The sequence below is a fragment of the Halichoeres trimaculatus genome, unplaced genomic scaffold, assembly GCF_033239565.1.
Source record: "Halichoeres trimaculatus isolate MK-OKI-2021-1 unplaced genomic scaffold, fHalTri1.1 fHalTri1_scaffold_19, whole genome shotgun sequence".
NCBI classification, from domain to species: domain Eukaryota; kingdom Metazoa; phylum Chordata; class Actinopteri; order Labriformes; family Labridae; genus Halichoeres; species Halichoeres trimaculatus.
The window spans coordinates 17668507-17689553 of record NW_027437197.1 but is presented as its reverse complement, the minus strand read 5'-3'; the positions used below and the strand labels follow the sequence as shown (position 1 = coordinate 17689553).

At 38.5% G+C, this 21047-nt stretch overlaps 1 protein-coding gene across 2 annotated transcripts in view; it reads right to left on the bottom strand.

Annotated features, from left to right (window-relative positions):
- The window catches only part of LOC141808875 (glypican-6-like), a 100044-nt gene that overhangs the window by 43054 nt on the left and 35943 nt on the right, over window positions 1-21047 (bottom strand). For both annotated transcript variants that reach the window (XM_074695634.1, XM_074695635.1), the window contains exon 4: window positions 19302-19467. In XM_074695634.1, coding sequence (XP_074551735.1) covers window positions 19302-19467 — 166 coding nt within the window. The remainder of the gene's footprint in view (window positions 1-19301; window positions 19468-21047) is intronic.

Here is a 21047-nt window from a genome sequence, read left to right as displayed (position 1 = left end):
ATCTTGCACTTTACAGGCTTGACTTATAAACATTACCAGCTCAAGTTGTGTTGTTGACTGCACGCCATAATTCAGAGAGGCGCAAACATGACTGTTGACTCTCTGGTTTAAAAATAAAGCAAGGCACATTCATTATAACTCATTTTCCATCATTACTACATTCACACATTGGTGATAACAGCCCTCCACGCTGTATGAAAAGCAGCTCATGGGAGAGACATACACAGGGGCAGCATCACTCCATTCTTCTCAGGCTCAGTAACACTGGGTTTCAGTGAAAACTCTGATTTACATTACTAATTTATGTAAAAGCATCAAAGAGGCAAAGTTCTATTTTTATGTGAATGACACCATCCTTTACACATCAGGATCTTTTGAGTGCAGTTAACCATCAGCAAGTGTTTATGCTCCCTCATCTTTGTCAGAGCTACAAGGGCATCTAAAAGTGGACAATCATATTAGTTTGGACTATTTTAAAACAAGGATTAAGGATCATCTGATGAGCCTATGCATTTATTTTACTGCCAAAATGTTTATTTATTGTTGTCTAATGTTTCTGTCTTTCCCTCTGTGTAAAACTTTTTGCGCTGCAGTCTTGGCCAGGACTCCCTTGGGAAAGAGTGATTCTATAATAAGGGGTACATTTCATGTCCATGGTATATTCTTATCAACTTTACTAAATATTATTTTCAAGCAATGACCAATATTACAGTGGGTCATTTGGGTGATATTTCACTTTTATTTAATACAGAAAGTTAACAGATTCCATAATATATTTAGCTAAAAATGCAAATGACATATTGGAATTTGCAGTTTTTGTGCTGTCAGATTTCTCAAATGTCAAGTTTGCTCTTCATAAATTAACACTAGAATACATTTTTGTGAATATTTTCTTCACAAACTTAATTTGTTTTTGTTTTGCTTGAAATAATAATTAAAACATAAAAACGTTGTTACTAATTTACATGGATAAATTAATTCACTTTGTGTGTGTGATAAATCTGCATCAACCTTGTTGAAAGAAACCCGATAAATCAGCAATGGTTTGCTCCAAAGTCACATGACTTAAATCAAGTGAAGTCACATCCATTTTGGTTGAAGAAAGTGTTGCATATTTTAAGTACCCCTCATCAATATTTCATCAAAATGATTGTCTGTACATGGGGCACATGAGCTGTTCGTCAACTGTTCTACTAACATTTTCTGGTGTTCCTACTATAAATATATATTAAAAAAAAAAACAACTGAAGAAAATGAGCAGAAATATGAGGTGATTGAGGTCAGGTGGTGCCATGTTCAAGGTCTGTATTCAGCACAAGAGCCAAAAAATGGAGAAAATGCCAACCATGTTCCCACATGTTGTAAACTGAGTTATAGGTGATTTTTGTGCCATAATTCTTTTGAATTTTGGCTAAACTGTGATGTAAATGATAAAAGACATTTCTAGGGAGCACAGTCTTGTATGGAAATGTTAAATAACTCTAAATTTAGTATAATAGGATTTATGTTGAAAAAATGGTCACAACTTTTCTCCATAACACGGTCGACAAAATTATGCTCCATTTTTTCAAAAATAGCTAAATATTTAAAAATTCATTAGAGCTGAAGATATTTAATTAAGTACATTCCAGGTTTATCATTTGCAATCTAATAGAATATGAAACAAAAAAAAATCACACATTTTCTCACTTTTTTGTATACCTGAAATGTACCCCTAATTAAAGAATCACACAAAAGAGATCTTGCGCCTCAATGGTGATATTCCTGGTAAAATAAAGGTTAAATCCAAAAAATAAAAATGGCTAATTAATAGAAGCAGCACATTTCAATAACAAAGCATGTAGAACAGGTCTGGTTACTAACGGGGTGGGAGATGTCATGAAATTTCTTCCGGATGCTGACAAGCGTGTTGAATCAGTTTCATGAATAATTATGAAGAAGAGGTTTCCCCCTTCCTGGTTGTATCCTTGTTTGCACTTTGTAAATGCAACATGTTACAGAGCACATCAGATGAGACCCCGGTCAGGCTCGATAGAGACGGCAATCGAGCAGATCTGAGCGAAGACAAAGATATGCTTTGTGCTCACACAGAGAACAGAGAGACTAATTTCTCGCTCCTCACAAAATTTCTCCTTTTTTTCTGCAGATTGGTAATTGCTCAGGTGGGAACTGAATCTCTAATAAGATCCACTCAACCACATCTTCATGAAACTGTGAGTGATTAGACAAGCCGAGAACTGTGGAGCTGAATGGAAATTAATGCTGTTGCTTCAGATTCCTTCGCACAGAAAGCAGAGTAAGAGCACAGTGATTGGGCTCTGTGTCTTGTTGAAGGAGTGGGATATCTTCTACACTATCTGTAGCTTTGGCAGAGGTCAGAAGTAACTGTTTGATTGGGGAAGGTGTGCAAGTGAAGCTATTATCTGACTTTGATTTGAAGCTTTGTAAAAGCAAGGAGCATGAATAGCACAAAAAAACACTTCATAAAGTTTTAAATACAAGAAAAAAATGGAAGTTTAAGATGAATACTTCTTTATATTTCTTACTTTTATATCAATACTGACGGAACATCCACACAAAATAGGACAAAAATGTGCTTGAAAGCAGCTTTTCAGTGCAGGAACTGAGATAAAAACTAGGTCTGATCCTCTCAAACACTCTGAAATACCAATCAATGAAACAAGAATTAAAAATCTCAAGAGCCGAGGCTGAACTGACTTTCAGGAAGCACTGTTATAAATGAGTGCTGCTCAAAAGCGTTGATTGAAAATCAGAAACACAGTCCTACATGGGAAAAAACACACTAAATGAGGACAACAATGCTAAGTCATATAACATGTAATTAAACTAAACATGTAATTAAACTTCATTTCTTCACATTCAGGTGATGAAGCTGAAAAACCAACTCAACATAAAGACCTGTGGCTGCATTCAGCTGCTGTCGAGGGCCCGAGCTCTCTGATTTCAAACCCTCTGTAGCCCTGATTGCGCAATCAGATGTGTTATTAGGGCGCACATCAGAAGGCGTCTTTCTTTCTCCTCTTATTTTTGGGGTCATCTAATAAATCCTTGATGATGCAGAATGCAGGAAGAACAAAGCACAGATTTTCATCAAGTAATCCGCAGACAATCAGAGAAATCAGTCACTGCGTGCCAGACAATATTTATCACAAGTCTTAAAATGGAACAGGTCTACAAAGTTCACAAAAAGCAGAGCGATGAGTCAGCTGTGCTGTGACGAAGAGGCCTCGGGTTTTAAAGCATGTACGTCCTGCTGTGATCAAAGGTGGCATCACATTATATCAATACAGGAACCGGTAAGAAATGGTTTATTGTATCAACTCAGGTATGCCTCAAAAACTTTCACTCTTCATGTTTATCAAAATGAGGTTGAATAACTTTAAAATTCAAGGTAAAAAACACTTTTCATCTAAATAGCTTGGTGCATTGCATTCATTAAGTCAGTCAGTCATCCATCCATCCATTCATCCATCTATCCATCCATCCATCCATCCATCCATCCATCCATCTATCCATCCATCCATCCATCCATCCATCCATCCATCCATCATCTTTACTGCTTTTCCCTTTCTGGGTCGCAGAGGGCTGGTGCCTCTCCAAGATGTTATTGACTGGGTGGGGTTAGTGTTGCTTTAGTCAACGAAAATTATGACTTAATATCAACGTCAACAAACCTTTATCATGTGACCGAAACGGGAGGAGACGGGACATGAATGGTGGTCATGTGACTAAAACTATAATTAAATATATAATGTAATATTGTTGACGAATAAAAACGGGACTAAATGTGGTTTACAAGATGAAAACTCTGCTAATATATGTCTTCATTTTTGTTAACCAAAACGAGATGGGACGTAATGTCATTGCGTTATTTAGTATCACTTTTATCTTGTATTATTTCCATTTCCTGGGTCGCAGTTCAGCGGCTGCATCAGGTCGTACTGCGCAGACGCGGGCGACGTCACTTCCTCTATCCCCCCACTCGTGCGGAATTATGTGGAAGACGGAGCTACGGATAGTAAAGTATAACGACAACTGAAGAAACAAAGTTAAGTCTGACACAACAAAAGGGATTGATGGCCAGCCAAGCGGGGTTCGTTTTTGGGAGAAAAAGAAGAAACAACATTTGGACACACTTTCATTATGCAGAAGTGGACAAGAAAACCAAGTGTCTTGTGGTAAATAGTAAAATAACATGAATAAATGTATTCTTGAGTCTATAAGGTAACAATAATATAATTATAAGATATCCATGTTTGACTTGTGAAATGGATGACTTAGAGAAAATTTTGGTTACATCTACTCCATACTGAGTACTTGTACTAAATTAAGTGGGTTAAGTTGCATTGCATTGCTCAAAAGAGATGAGATTAAAGTACAATCTTCATTGACTTAAACTAGACTAAAATGTCATCAGTTTTCATTGACTAAAACTATACAAAAATAATCATGGATAATTCTGACTACAATAAGACTAAAATGCTCAGACTTTTAGTCAACTGAAACCTGACTTGACTAAAAGGAGTATAAATGTGACTAAAACTAATACAAACTAAAATAATAGTTTGACACAAAGACTTGACTAAAACTAAAATTAAAACAGGTCACCAAAAACAACACTCGGTGGGGTACACGCTAGGTTAACACAAGGCTAACATCAAGAGTAAAGATAGACCGATATGGATTTTGCCAAGCCGATAGCGATACTGATTGTTTGGAGTCAAGGAGGCCGGTAATCCATGTTTGAAGCCGATATTAATTTGCAGTCAAAGTGAAAACATTGGTGTCAACATTTTTAACAACACAAACTCCAACACTTAACCTCATTCAAATACCTTTAAGCATAAGTTTATTAAACAGCTCCCAGGCTTATTTTATAAAGTTAAATGAAAACATTAAAAAGTAAACAGCAAAAGTTTTCTACAGTAAATAAAGTTTTTCAAAATTTTAATTTAACTGCAATAACTGTAATAACTGCACTGCTGATTGGCTGTTTCCCAAGCCACGGCTCTGCTTGTAACCAATCAGATGGTACTGTGGGTGGGACAGTGCTGGATACTGAGTAGTGACTGCAGACGGCGGAGTAGTTGCATCAGAGCTGCAACAACGCAGTTTTAAATTTGGGATTAATCGGCCATGGCATTAAAAAAAAGGCCGATGCGGATATGCCTCAAAATGCCAAATATCGGCCCCGATAATAGGTCTATCCATAATCTAGAGACAGACCTTCAGTCATACTCACAGTTGTGGAAAGTTTTTTGACTGTGGAGGGAACCTAAAGTACCTTGAGAGAACCCACACAAGGAGAACGAACAAACTCGTCACAGAAAGACTCCTGTCTGAACCAGGAACCTTCTTGCTGTGAGGCAACAGCGCTAACCCTCACTGTGCAGGCCTTTAATACAACAGTGCAACAAATACAGCAGTTTCTATTCCAGAAAGAGTTAATCTTTTGTTGTTAGGTTGATCTACCCAGAAGATGGGAGCAACTGCAATGCTCTGAGCACACCAGATGTAATACATTCCAGCCTCATTTGGTCAAAACCTTTTAAAGAATATGGTGGCATATTACTGAGCAATTAACATTTTGGAGTGTTGGTTTGATAAAAGAGACCCCTCTTTGTATGTAAGGCAACAAATGACCAATAGAGGGGGATGGTGAGAGTTTTAGGGAACTGGTCGCCTCCTATTACTGCTGTATGGGAAGCTGACAGGGTGGTGCTGATCCTGATGATGGTACTGGACAGAGCTACAGGGCTGCACAGAAACAGCTGAATGCAGGGACACAGAGAAACACAATCATAAGCATATGGTGCCCGTGTGTTCTGGATTTTACGGTTAATAGGCTAAAGACATTTAAATATGATAATGTGTTGGATGGATTAAAAAATGTTGGAGGGTTAGGGTAGAGAAACCAAAAGAAGCATCTGTAAAGATTTCCACAAATCTAGAGTTGGTTGTTTCAGTATGCTTTGAATATTTTTGCAAGTCAACAGTTTCTAAACACTGCCAAACACCATCTTTCCCTTCCAAGAGAACATATTAACAGGGTTTTTTTTTTTTAAATGTGAACTCAAAGTGAGGCAGAAAAAATGTCCCAGATGACTTTCCCTCTTCACGGCACTGAATCTGACAGAAGCTGGTTCTGTAGAAGTGACTTTACAGGATCTACTTGAAAAAATCTGAATTTCACTTAAAAAAAGAGTATTTTTTTAGCTTTAGTTGTACTCATGTAAGGAGTTTTAATTATTCTTCTATAAGTGACTCACGGCAGACTGCTGTCAAACAGTAATTGCTGCCTGTCACAGTTCACACAGACTCAAGTTTGTGACTGCTCTCTATACTAATGACATCAATGTAAGCACCAACTTTTTGCTCTTTCGATGCTCTCGCTCTTTCACCCACCCACTCCTGTGCTCTCTGTCTCCTTTCTTCAAAGTCTGTTGAATCTGTTTTAAATATAAATACCTCTGAATGAGAATTCTTTGCTTAACAAAATAGCGGTCAGGTTTTGTCCATTACGCAGGGACGGAGGGAAAAGGTCAGCAAGCTGGGATCAATGATATTCATCGACCCACTCTGATAGACTGAGAAATGCGTGTTTAACCCACGGAGTGGGCAAAGATGTAGATGAAAGTTGCGTTAATTGGAGACGTTTGAATTCATGCTCATTGCAAATGCAGTCTGACTTGGCCTGTCCTCAACTCATTACCTCCGCCAAGGAGGTTTTGTTTTTAGGAGAGTTTGCCTGTTTGTCTGAACAACATAACTCAAAATGTTACAAGCAGATCTTGATGAAATTTTCAGGAAATGTTCAAATTGTGATAAGGAAGACGTGATTGAATTTTGGAGGTGATCAGGATCACCATCTGGATCCAGGACTTTGTTAAAGGATTCTTTATCATTGTGAGTTAGGGCTGTTTTCACCATATGTGTATATAACTCCATGATAAATGTTCAGATTGCTTTGCAAAACAATACAAGACAAGGCCATGATAATTTCTGACAGATGTAAAAGTACGATCCAGATCCTGGCAATATTCTGGATACTAAGATCAGGAATATGAAATATGCACTGGGTCATAATAATTTTCAACACTGTCAGGTCACAAACTATCGTACAAACCTGCAACTAACACCAAATTGTAGCAGACAGTCTGCTGAATGGGAGTATAACATTAAAGTAGGACTAAAGTGTTGTGTGACAATCACAATATGCTTGGTGGAGGTCTGTGCTCTCTGAGTGCTTTTCTAGTTTAATTCATCAAGAGCTAAAAACAGCATATTTTGTTGACTTGAATTTGACAAACATTAAGGTTGCTGCTTGCCCCAGTGACCAAAAATAACAAATCACCCAATTAAAAAGAAATAAGCAGAAATAATTAATGCAGATCACTTCCAATGTGACATGTCTCACCAAAAAAGAACAACAACCGCCTGTTAAAAAAATTAAAACAACGGTGAAAGATTTCATTTAATGTGCCGGAGTCAAGAAGTTCAATTACTTTAGGCCAACCGTGAGTCTCAGCGTGCATACAGTGAAAGAGCAGGAGAAAACGCTCCATCATGGGTGTCAACAACCTGTCAGAGAGAAAAAAATGATGATGACACGGGGGTGTAAACTGCAGTGGACAATATTCATCAACACAGCGTGCGACTGATATTCAAACGACCTCAGAGGAAAGAGACGTTTGTGCAGACAGCATGATGAATAACATCAGAAGCGGTTCAGAACAGCATGTTTACACAATAACAAAATGAACGCCAAACCTGAGGCGTCTTTTAAACAGCACAAAGGCGAGGAAACATTGGGGATGTGATCATCTAAAAACAGACAACTGGTGATTTATGCAGGATGAGGAATGCTTTATTATATATCCCAGAGGGCTGTGGTTATGTTTGGCGATAGATTCTCAGGTGCAGGGAACAGACTGACATCTGTCGCTTCATGCTTCATCTAATTAAGTGAATTAAAATCTAATCTCATCATTAAAACCATCAGACTGCACAAAGTCTCCTTTTTAAATTGCATTTTCATAAACAATTCTAACACAGTATTTTCCGATAGATTAATTCTTAAATCAAGTGACGGCGTTTCGCATGAAATGCTGACAGGGTTTTGTAAAACACACAGTAATTAGCCTTGTTTTAATAATTAATGCTCTAAGTGAGTCTTGTCCTCAGAAGCAAACTGATGAGAGGTCAGGATGGATTTGTCCTCCACTGGGAACACATGGATTAAAGTCTGGCTACTCAGTGGAGCCCGTTTAATCTACTGTATGATTTATTCTGATTTAATTTATTCCGTCTAACATGAAGGCAGAATTACAAATTACAAAGTGATGATCTAGCTCTGTGAAGTTTGCTCTGTTAAACTATGAAGAAGTTATCATTTAACTGCTGCATGAACAAATATTAAGCCAGTCTACTCCACAAAATGGTTTCGTGGCAGTATGAGTAATGGAATGACTGCCAGGAACTAAATCTTTATTAGTTCCAGGGACAACACCTTTTCAAATTATCAGAAATATTAATTAAGTCCAAAATATGATGTCACTGATCTTTGGAAGCCCTGATTCAGCTTGGGTTCATCATGAAGTTGCTCTGTCCTTCTTCATTTACTTGTGAGAGAGATGTCCGGGCCAAGGCGACAGACGAGCGGTGACATTATGTTTACGTTTTTTATCCTTGAAGAAGGAAAATAAGGCCAACACAAGGATGAGAGCGACTTTGATGAGGGCTCAACTGGGACAGCAAAATGATTGGGTCGGATCTTCTCCAAAACTACAGCTCCAGTGAGGTGTTCTCAGTCTGTAGAGGTCAAATCCTACTAAAAGTGGTTCAAGGGGGAAAACTGGATGAGGTCACTGGAGGTCGAGGCTCATTGGATTGCTGGGGGGCGGTGGAGTGGCAGACTTGTGCCTCTGAAAGCTTCTATAATGGGCACATCAGCATCAGCGCAGGACCACAGGGCAGTGAAAAGGAGTGGCAGGACGATACAGCGTTAACTTGCTCTCTAAATTCCCCAATCCAGGGCTGAGGTTTCACAGTCCAACATGAGTGATTAGAGGCTCATCTTTAGTGAACAAAACACAGGAAGTGAGTTTTGCTGGTGTAAAACAGCCTCCTGCTCACGACCAGAACTGTGGCTACAGTAAAGGGCTACTGCCATGACGCTCAACTACCTGGATGTAAACGAACACAGATGACGGATAGCGCAGTGCAGCAGGAAAACCCAATGTTTTTAAATGTTAATTAGACTGTTCACGGTCCAGACTGTTTTCTGGTGTTTTCTTTCTTTTGACTAATCCGTAAGTCTAAGGACCAGAAAATGACCAGATTTGATGCTAACCTTTTGGTGCCAGATACCAAAGCTCACTTTCAAGAGACAGGTAGAGTCCATGTCTTGTGAGGTCTGCCTTCTCAGTATATGTGCTCTGGTTGTTTAGAGACACTTACACAGATTGGAAATACAGGCCTTTACTTTAAATGATTGATTCAGTGAAAGATAGCAAGTTTCCATCGTTATCGATCTAATAATTCTACAAAATGAGATCTTTAACCCCTTTCTGCCTGAATTAATAAACAATTATAAAAATAGATTGTTTTCATGTGTTTTTGCAGTCTTACAGATGTCAATTTTAGTGGAAATTGTAAATTTGAGTAAAGAACACACAATAGTTATAACTAAAGTTATATATATATATATATATATATATATATATATATATATATATATATATATATATATATATATATATATATATATATATATATATATTGTCATGTCTTTGGGTTAAAGATTTGTATATTTCACAAGATGAATAAGTTAGTTAAAAAGTTAGAAATATGTTTATTTCATGTCATGGTGTTAAAATTTTTTGAGTAAAATCGTGACACCTCTTCACCTGTGAGGATTGTTCGGTTTCCATGCAGAGTGAGTGCTCTGTACGTAAATAGAGGATCTGTGACGTATCTCTGATAAAAGTTAAGCTAGGAGCAAGGTAAACGTTAAGTCTGAGAATGACTCATAAGCACGCTGAACGCGTTCTAAAGGTTTGAACCTTGGGAAACTTTTGTCTTTTTAAGTATATGTTTGTTCAGAGACATTAGTTTGAGGTCACAATTTTATTTTATTTGAAGGCTTAATATAAACAGGTAGATACAGATATCTATGTTGTGTTTAGCATAAATAAGCTAGCTACCTATATTTTGTAATATGGCGAATAGTGCACAGTGCAATGTATATTTTTTCTGTATCTTTCAGTTACATTTATTTATTTACTACAAGAGACCTCCATAAAAGCAAGAAAAGAACGCCTTGTGTACGAAGTTTCTTTATTAGTTCGCTGGCTGTCTAGCTTCACATACGTGGTCTCGTGTCGTGAGGACAGCACATATATAGATATGAGAAGTTCATCCCCTGACCAATATAGTGTGATATAATGGATCTAATATGATCTCTGGTATGTTTAAAATATGAATCAATAGGTAATAATGAGACACATAAGTAGTTTCAGTTGCATCAAGACCTGACAGGGTATGTCACAAAACAACAGGTATCAAGGGGTTAAAAAGTAAAGACCTCCAACAGCTATTTTTTCTGCATTATGAAACTGCAGCACTGAGAAGGAAAACTGGTGGATTATTTCAAAGACTTTTGGAATATTTTGCATTTCTTAGCAATTTAGATCAGTGAGGCTGCTCCTCAAACACACATCTGTTTTTACAGTCCTCAGGGGGTGTCACAGCAGTCTCTTCTTCTGCATCACACTTATATGGATAAATGAAGGTGAGGTCTTGGTGAATTTGATGTGGCACCTTTCTTTCTTTTTTAGTTTTTTTTTGCCCAAGTTTCTGTCACAAGTTGGATTCCTTTTTTTCATCTGAGGGTGTTATTTCCTGCTGGTGGATTGGCTCAGTGAGGAGGTGTAGCAGAGAAAAATCATTGCTATCACCGCAGCATAGCCTCTAGGTTTTAAGGATTTCTCGCTCTTTGGTTGGATTAGTTTTCACCTCTCCAATATCTTGTCTTCTCTGGTCAGTGGAGCAGGTATATGATGTTGGTCTGAATGGACGCCGCAGGAATCAAGATGAATATCTTAGCTTCGGGTCTGCAGTCGCTCTGTGTCAGGCACCTCGGGTGTTTGTTCCATTTTCTCTCTGAGCCCCAAAGCCAAAGCTTCTTATTCATTTTCACGGAGCTGATGTAGCCCATTTTAAGTTTACTGGACCACAGAAACAAAGACAAAACAGCTTGGCATGATTCACATTACAGTCCTCTTTATCTTTATGGCATCACACATTACACTAATCTGTCTGTCTGTGCTGAATATGAAAGAGGCCTCCTAGCAATTTAACACCAAGAGCAGAGTCAATACTTGTTTTGTGGTTAGACCTTAAGCTAAATGAAAATCTTTCATCCTATAATGAGCATAAAATGTCAGAGCCGGAAGATATTGAAATGGCATTTAATCTACACAGCGGAACGATATTCCAATCGACAAGAGTCCTGATGAAGACAAAACAGACACTGCTCCAGGATTAATGGTGGAAAAGAAAAGTTTTTCCACTCAGCTCTGTTCTTTTAGATGTAGAAGGTTCTGCTTAAGCTGTGGCATCCGTGTAACTGTAGGGATATTACTGACAGAGCCGTGCTGTAAATTTAAATGTTTTAACAGAAGCAGTGAAGCTTTGAGCTCGCTTCTTTTTTTCCTATTTTCAGAGAGTTTTTTCCCACGCAGCACAAATAAATGCAGCTGAGGTGAAATAGTGTCTCTCTCTTTGTGGAGGTGTGAATGTGAGTGTTAACATGTTTGTTTATCTGTGTTATCTCTCTCAAGTACTTCAAGGTGTCCCTCAAGCAACCCACACAACCCTGAACCAGATAAGTGGTTTTTTAAATTGATGGTTGGAGAGTAACATCGTAGCTCATACAAAACAAAAAAGACTGACAGCTCCACATGCTGACACGCCGTCGTGCGTGCTGAAGCTGTCATTTACGGACATTATTGTAGCTCCTGCCCCTGTCTTACACTGTTGATGCCTTGGTAAATGTAAGCTGTGATAGGCGTGTCTCGTAGCAACTGGTTTTATGCAATTGTCTCTGAAAGCAACAGAAGAAAGAGCGCCATTAGACCTGCATTGCTTTTGTTGTTTTGCAATCTTTGGAAATAAACATGCAAAGATATACAACAGAGGTTGTACAAAGACATGCTGGCTTTATCCTGAAGAGAATCTGCATCAGTTTCATTCACATTTTGCAATTTATCATGACTGAAAAAAATAAGAAATTACTCATTATACTTTATTAAAAAAAAGACGCTTTACTTATTACTGCCTGCCAACAGTAATATACACTTACTGGCCACTTCATTAGACACACCTTGCTAGTACTGGGTTGGACCCCCTTTTGCCTTCAGAACTGCCTTAATCCTTCATGGCATAGATTCAACAAGGTACTGGAAACATTCCTCAGAGAGTTTGGTCCATAATGACATGATAGCATCACACAGTTGCTGCAGATTTGTCGGCTGAACATCCATGATGAGAATCTCCCGTTCCACCACATCCCAAAAGTGCTCTATTGGATTGAGATCTGGGGACTGTGGAGGAAATTTGAGTACAGGGAACTCATTGTCATGTTGAAGAAACCAGTCTGAGATGATTCCAGTTTTATGACATGGAGCGTTATCCTGCTGGAAGTAGCCATCAGAAGATGGGTACACTGTGCTCATAAAGGGATGGACATGGTCAGCAACAATACTCCGTTAGGCTGTGGACTTTAAACCATGCTCAGTTGGTACTAAGGGGCCCAAAGTGAGCCAAGAAAATATCCCCCACACCATTACACCAGCAGCAGCAGCCTGAACCGTTGATACAAGGCAGGATGGATCCATGTTTTCACGTTGTTGATGCCAAATTCTGACCCTACCATCTGAATGTGGAGCAGAAATCCAGACTCATCAGACCAGGCAACGTTTTTCCAATCTTCTATTGTCCAGTTTTGGTGTTGCTGTGTGAATTGTAGCCTCAGTTTCCTGTTCTTAGCTGACAGGAGGGTCAACCGGTGTGGTCTTCTGCTGCTGTAGCCCATCTGCTGTAGCCCATCTGCCTCAAGGTTGGACGTGTTGTGTGTTCAGAGATGCTCTTCTACAGACCTCGGTTAACCAGTGGTTATTTGAGTTACTGTTGTCTTTCTATCAGCTCCAACCAGTCTGTCCATTCTCCTCTGACCTCTGGCATCAACAAGGCATTTTGGCCCACAGAACTGCTGCTCACTGGATATTTTCTCTTTTTGGGACCATTCTCTGTAAACCCTAGAGATGGTTGTTGGTTAAAATCCCAGTAGATCAGCAGTTTCTGAAATACTCAGACCAGCCCGTCTGGCGCCAACAACCATGCCACGTTCAAAGTCACTTAAATCACCTTTCTTCCCCATTCTGATGCCCAGTTTGAACTGCAGCGGATCGTCTTGACCGTGTCTACATGCCTAAATGCATTGAGTTGCTGCCATGTGATTGGCTGATTAGAAATTTAACACGCAGTTGGATGGTGTGCCTAATAAAGTGGCCGGTGACTGTATTGCACAACTGATTATAATACTTTTCCTTACATCTTGCAAAATTGGTAATTGTGTCTTAACTAACTAAGCCAAAATGCTAGGAAAAGAATTTAATAGGTTGCAAAAAGTTTAACCCCATAATTAAATAAAAAATGTAAACACAAGATATCAAAAACTGAAACAGAAAAATGATATTGTTTATGAAAAATATTTGCACATTTTAAGCTTGATGCAACAACCAAAACAAGACTGAATAATGAGGTCAATCTGCATCAAATTAGTGACATGACTGGGTAATAGGTATAAAAGAAACTATTCATGTCTGACTTTAAGTCTGAATCACCACTTATTCAGGACTTTGAGGAACTGTTAAACCTGCTGTGATGGGAAATATCTCCACCATGACCCACTCTGGTATCTGTCAGTCTTGTCCTTTTAGACCGCCGCTCTGCAGCTGCTCTACCCTGTGCTTGGTGACATATTGAGACATTCGGGCCACCATATATCAATCTTGAAACAGATCTCCCACCACACTGACATCAGTGAATTTGTGTATCCACAGCAAACAAACACAAATTTTGCTCCGTGCAGCCTGTCGTGCAGCGTAAAGTCACAGAAATAAACCGTCAGACAGCATGCGTCGAGGTAGAGGACATATTGTATTACACTATTGCGGTAATCTGATTTTACTGGTTGCTTTCAGGGATTTTCCTGGTTTAAAACGGGATTTAAAGGGCACATTACAAAAGCAGACACTATCAGTCAATTTGGACCGTACCTGATAATCATCTACGCATTTCCTGTTATTTCTTATCACATAATAAACACACCTGAAACTCTATTATATAACACTTTTATTCATGATGAGGCCAGTTACTTTTCCTCAACAAAAACAGAATCTAAACGTCATCTTTCATGTCTTGCAGCTGTGTAACGTCCGTTTAATCCAGCCCTCAGTTAAATACACAAACATGCAGCTCTGTGTACATCCAGACGGAAAGCAGAGAGGTGACTGCAACGTAACCTGGAAGCTTAAGTTGCTTTAGAGTCCCCTATCATGTTTTCTGTAATGCTGCTGATCCTTCTGAGACTCAACTCTATTCTAAAACTCATTGCAGCCTTCACCCTCATTGTTTTGTTTTTCCAGCCCAAAGAGTCCCAGTGGCTCTCACAAAGACTGGCACAAAACTTTGTGCAGCCGCTCCAAGGTCACAAGCTTACACAAGATGGTTGTACTCTATATGCACTGCTGGAATGGCCAAATGCCAAAGATTGACTGGTGAGGAAGACTGTACATCAAGCCAGCCAGGATATGGAACAGGGGGCCAAAACAAGAACTGAAAGGTGAGTGATAGCTGGAGGTAGATTCAGTCACGCAGACAGGTCCCCTCAGTCACACACACTTCCACCAGGAGTGGTCAAACTTTAAGTACTGAGCATCCTTGGCTCTGGTTGGTTGACATTTTCTGACTTAAGTAGAAAAACAGGCAACCTTGAGGAGGACTTGATGAAATAATATCTCAGTTTGTTGAGATCTCTTAACTTATTGCACTAGATTGTTAAATTTGTGTTGACATACCGTAAGAAGGACCATTTCTTCGAGTTTAGACAAAAATGTAGATCTTTGTGGCTGCACGTTGTCACTTACTGAAAGGACATATCAGTCATTTTATTTAACCTCTTAAGACCTGAGCTTCTGTCTGGTCTGCATTTTTTAATTTACCTTGCTATTTTGGATTAGTAAGGCCAAATAAGTACAGTTACTAAACTTTGTCTTTGCATGAGAGGTTTGATTATTTGTGTTATAAGTAGGGATGCACAACATTATCAGCACAATATCGGTATCAGCTGATAAAAGCTTAAAAACACATTTATCGGTATCGGCAGATATGAAAATTTCTGCTGATAGGCACAGCCGATAAGGTGAGATTCAGTTAGGATTATTATTATTTACCATCTGAAAAATAAGCTCCTTAAATAAAATGTAGCACTTAATTTATTTGCACTGCAGAGCTCTGTGTCTGTCACCAGGTTGTTACAGTAACTCTAAAATAATCAAATGCAACTTGGTTATGTTTAAAAATGCATTGTACATTTCAAGTTCATGTGATCTAAAGGAATTATTTTTCTGTACTTCAATACTGAATGTCTTGAGTTTGAAAAAATAATACATTTCTTATTTATGGTAAAATCAAATGTTTTTTGTCTTGTTTTATGTGTGTTTCTTAAACAAATAAGACCGTCACAATAAGAGTAACATATAAATTCCAGTACAGGATAGACTTAGCTTTCTTTACAGTGAAAAAAACAAACAAAAATGGGATTATCGGTATCGGTATCGGCCAAAAGGGGTTTCGATAAATTGGAATATCGGATATCGGCAAAAATCCAATATCGTGCATCCCTAGTTATAAGTTCTCTATAATGTGTTTGTTCCTGGTGTTATTGTACTTAAACATGTTGTTTTCTTCACTAAAATGGGTGTAATGTTGTGATTTCCTCTAAAGATGATGTGGGCAGTGTCCCTTAATGTGGCTGATAGGTCAAAGTATAAAAAAATGGAGAATCATGAGTCTGAGAGGCAGAAATGTAATGTCCACATATGTGGACGCTGGGTCTTAAAAGGATAATAATTATATTTCTGTTCATAGCTCACATTTTCCCTTTAAAAGCCTCAACCATGCATCTGAGTGGACTTTCACTATCACTGCTTCCATGATGAGTCTATCCAAATGACAGCAGGACTCATCTCTGTTCGGCAGTGTATGAAATATTGAACAGAAACATAAATATTAAATTCCTGTTTGTACTTGTTCTCTGAAAAAGAACAAGTTCCCATTGAACTTCTCTTCTCACAAAACTTGACACTCCCCGTGGTGCATTTCTGCCCTATTACAAGTCTCCATTTAGCCCAGCAGGGGAGCAGAATCCCATGAATAAATTCTTTCTTTTTATGCAGGAAAGTGTTGATAGAAGAATGACAAATAAAGCACCTTTTTATCTGAAGGGGCTCTGTCTCTGTGTGTGTGTCAATGGGACTGCTGCTGTCAAGTCATGATAACAACACAGCAGCAGCTAAAACCACGCCAAAAATAGAAAATAAAAATCTCTCAACATCAGACTTATTTCTGTAATCCTGGACACTGACAGAGTAAACATGTCGACCTCTTCTTACATTATATCTGCAAGATCAGTCTGTCAAACTTGCTATCACAAAACAATGTATAAGCATTATGTTATGTTAAATACTTGATTCTGATTGGTCAAAATGCCATAACAGCTGTGATTAATACTAAAATGCAAACGCAAAACCAAGGAACCGAATGACATGTCATATAAAGTTATTTTGTAGAAAGCATTATGTACGTTTTTATCTCTGCCTGTTGACACTGTGGCAAAAAATGCTAGCATTGTAAATATACACATCACAGCAAAACGCTAGTTCCTGTCGCAGGCCGGTCTCTATAGTGAGGAAAGACAGCTACAGGACACAAATGAAAGAGCAACCTAAGGAGCTACGAGGCTTCAACCATCTCAGATTCCTAACAAAATGAGAAACAATCCAGCCTGTCCTGCAATCTAGGGATGTTCTGATATTACATTTTCACTTCCGATACGATACCGATACTGCAGCATTGAGTATTGGCCGATACCGATTTTAATCCGATACGATATCAGCATTAAACATGCATACTTTTATTACTTATTTTGTAGTATGTCTGTCATGTTAGAAAAGGCTTGATTGGGTGATATTCAAACAAAGAACAGTAGTCAGCAACAGTAGGTATGAGGAAAAACTGACCCATTTAGAATATACTAGTAATTGAATACAATAAATAAAAAATTAGAAGGCCCAGTAAATAACCTAAATAAATCAAATAAAAACAGCAGGAGCAGGGTCTGGAATGGACTGCTTATATCGGAGATTTTAGATGCGTTCTGATACGATACCGATATCCAAATTCAATATTGGACTGGGACATCTCTACTGCAATCCAGGAGTCACAAAATAACTTAAGCCATTAAAGAAACTTTGGAAATTCAGCTGCTGTGACTTTTTCAGCATGAAGCAAACAAGATTACCAAAGAGACAAGTGCTAGTTAATATGTTTATTCGCCACCAATGGTCAAGAGTGTGAATTGCAATCTGTCTAAATCACAGATAGCCTTCAGGTTTTCCGCCACCATTTAAAAAAAAAACAGGTCAACCACTTAAAATAATTCGGTTAATGTGACCCCTGGATCCGACGTTTCATTGTAAGACTTTGTGTTACAGTCACTGTGCTGTGTCTAAATTGCATAACCACCCGTTTCCTAAACATTGGTCCAACAAAATATGCTTAACCCTATGAGAAACCTTAGTTTAAACATGAATCACTTCTAAAAGTCATTGGAAGAAAACTTGAATGACCTAAATCCAGATAAGTGGTGATGCAAGTACATATATTTTCTTCGTATCCATGTTTCGGGCTTTCAGTTATTTATATTTCCATAAAACATCATCAGCTTCAAAGTACCCAGAACACCTGTTTATTATCATTAAGGTATTTGGTTTTTCATAAACCTAATAAAAAACTGTTGAACAGCTATATTTGTATTGTAAATTAATTCAGTCACGCTGTAAAATGTCAAAGTGTTGCTTGCAGCTAATGTAGATCTCCTTCAATCAACACCACAGTCTGCAGCTCTGCTTCTTGATGAATTATAATTTGCAGCTCATACATTTCTGTGAGCAAGCACCTCAATGTAAAGCAAGAAAGAAACTAAATGTTCAAACCTTTCCTTTTTGTTTTGGAACAGATTTTCTTTTTTCCACACAACTTTTTACCAGATACGATGTGACAAAGTACAGTATTTATCAGTTCAGTTACGTAGTGCTGTTGTTTGAAACGTGACAACAAGCAAACGTTAATTCTTACCTACGTTGGTAGCCAGCTATATGTAGTGCTAATAACAGCCTGATGCTACGACGTATCTATGAGTTAACGTGACAACAAGCAAACCGTCAGTTCGTACAGTGGTTTAGTAGCCATCCATACGTAGCTCTGACAGCTTGATCCTGTGAGACATGTAATGTTAGTAAATCCTGGTTAGCTATGTCCTGTCAGTCATCTACCAATCAGAGCTAACGTAACCTCACTCTTCATTTATTGATAGACTCTCAAGTTCGAACAGACCACTTCAGAAAAACTGCTGCATGTGGGTTTGAACGAACATTATCACAAACAGTTTAGCCTCTGTGTTAGCCTTTAGCTTGTGTCTTGCTAAGTGCATGAGCTAAAGGCTATAGCCTTTGGCCTCTTTATAGTCACTCTCTCGTTTCTCTTTCTTCTGCTTTCCTGTCCTTTTTCTGTCTGACAGTTAGGCTCTAGTATCCAACATCACTACAAAATGAATCAGAAATAATTTTCAGCAGAGAAAAAAATAGATCTCTCTTCTCACTTCTAAACTTTATCAACTGGCGTGGTGTTGTCATAGAAATTTGGACTTGCCATAAATCTATTCAGTCCTGCTTGACCTGATTGGGAAGCTACAAAAAAGCTATGAAGTTGCATTTCAAAATGACCTATATTGGTGATGATAATCTCATTTTAATGTGTGGATTATGATCAGGCATATAACTAGAAGGGAGACTTTTTCAAGATCACTTTTAAACTCCTAACAGCCCCTTTAAAAACAGACTCATAGGTGTGATGGGAAATGTGGGAACACTTACCGATGTACAGGTTCCACTCAGGGTCCAGATCAGCTTGATTGGCTAAGCAGCCCTTCATGACGTTCAGGCAGTAGTTCTTACAGGCTTTAACAGCCGGTATGCCCTGACAAAAGGGGCAGTACAGCAGCTTGGTCAGCGCTTTGATACACGCCGGAGCGCTGCTCACCTGCAAAAACAGTGAGACAGATGTCATCAGCACAACTTCTTCAGAAAACATTTTTAGCATCTTATTGATGACTTTGTCTAAGTTTGCAACAGTTACAGATAGTGAGTTATTAATAGTGAGCATCCATGAGAACAGGAAACAGCAGTTTCATCAGACTGCTGCTGTCAGTTTATCAGGTGAAGAAACAAATATCACTGAATGTTAAAATGCAACAAAAGCTGTATGAAGACAGATGTTTGCTGTTGACTTGAGTTGTTTTTATGGTTTCTGAGCATCGTCAAACAGTGAGTTTACTGTAAGCATACCGTAGTTTAACCTGCATTTTAATATCAAACAATAAAATATTTATCTGCTGTCTGGCTTTTCAGTCATCAATGTTTCTTTTTTATTTGAAGAACTCGGAGGAGAAATAAACATGTTTTGTTGGTGTGGCAGGTGTAGTTTGAAGAGGACTGTAAAGCTTTGTCATGTCAGTGTCCATAAAAACAAAACCTATGAATGACGCAGACAAAAACAAGATACACGTAAATATCTGTGTGCATCTTGTTTTCACAGATTATCTCTCCACATCTGAGATGTGTGATAAAACGTGTTTTGCACTTCACTCAAACTTCTTGATACTTGCATGTGAAAAGAATTGATGACCCTGAAAAAAGCTTAAAAACAGACAGTGATACATCAGTTTGTAGGTGAGACAGTGCATTCTGCTCCTTTTCCACACATTGATTGCAGTTCACAGATACTACAACACCAGGAGAATTGCATTCTGTTGCTGGATTTATAGCTGTAAGCACAATATAGAAGAAGTGTTAGAAGTTTTTCTGAGTAGGCTTTGGGTGGGAATATAAATGGATGAAATTTATACCTAAACTTGACCCAGAACTGTCATTGCGAGCCCCCCAGTCAGGGGTAATCAGTGGGGTGGCCATTGCCCCCTTGAAATCAAACATGACTTTCCAATTCAAATGTTTCTACGGATTTTATAAGGCCTTCTCAATGCACACAATAAAGACATGCCTTATTGTGACAGTGCAAGAACAAGCTGAATCGTCTTTCTTCTTCTCGGCGATCAACTGTTTTACCATGTGTACGGCAGTGTAGTGACATCTCAGATAGCAAACACAAACTTGACAGCATGCCCCAGTAAGAATGATTCTGTTACATGATTTCCAAAGAGCGTGCTGTACTCAACATCTCATCCCCAGCACTCAACAGCTCGCACTCTGGAGGCCTGTCAAGATGTTTGAAGCCAAAGCTCCTGGGTCGCAGCTAATGGACTTTCTCCTCTTTCACATGAAGCGCGAGCGAGCATCTTATTAAGTATCTGTCGAAAAAACTACATTCTTAGAATACAGAGACACAGGATACGAGTACTTACTCATGTCTCATTTCCTTTACAAAGATGTGAACTGAACTCAAAGCACTTGAATGAAAGTAATTGTACATGGAAAGGATGAACATACACTCTTAGCCTCTAGAGCTTGCTCTACAGATGAACGACTGTTGTGTCTTAATAATTCAAGAGTCAGAGAAGATTCAGAGGGAAGAAAATTTCTAATGGTTAGTCAACTTTTTACTTT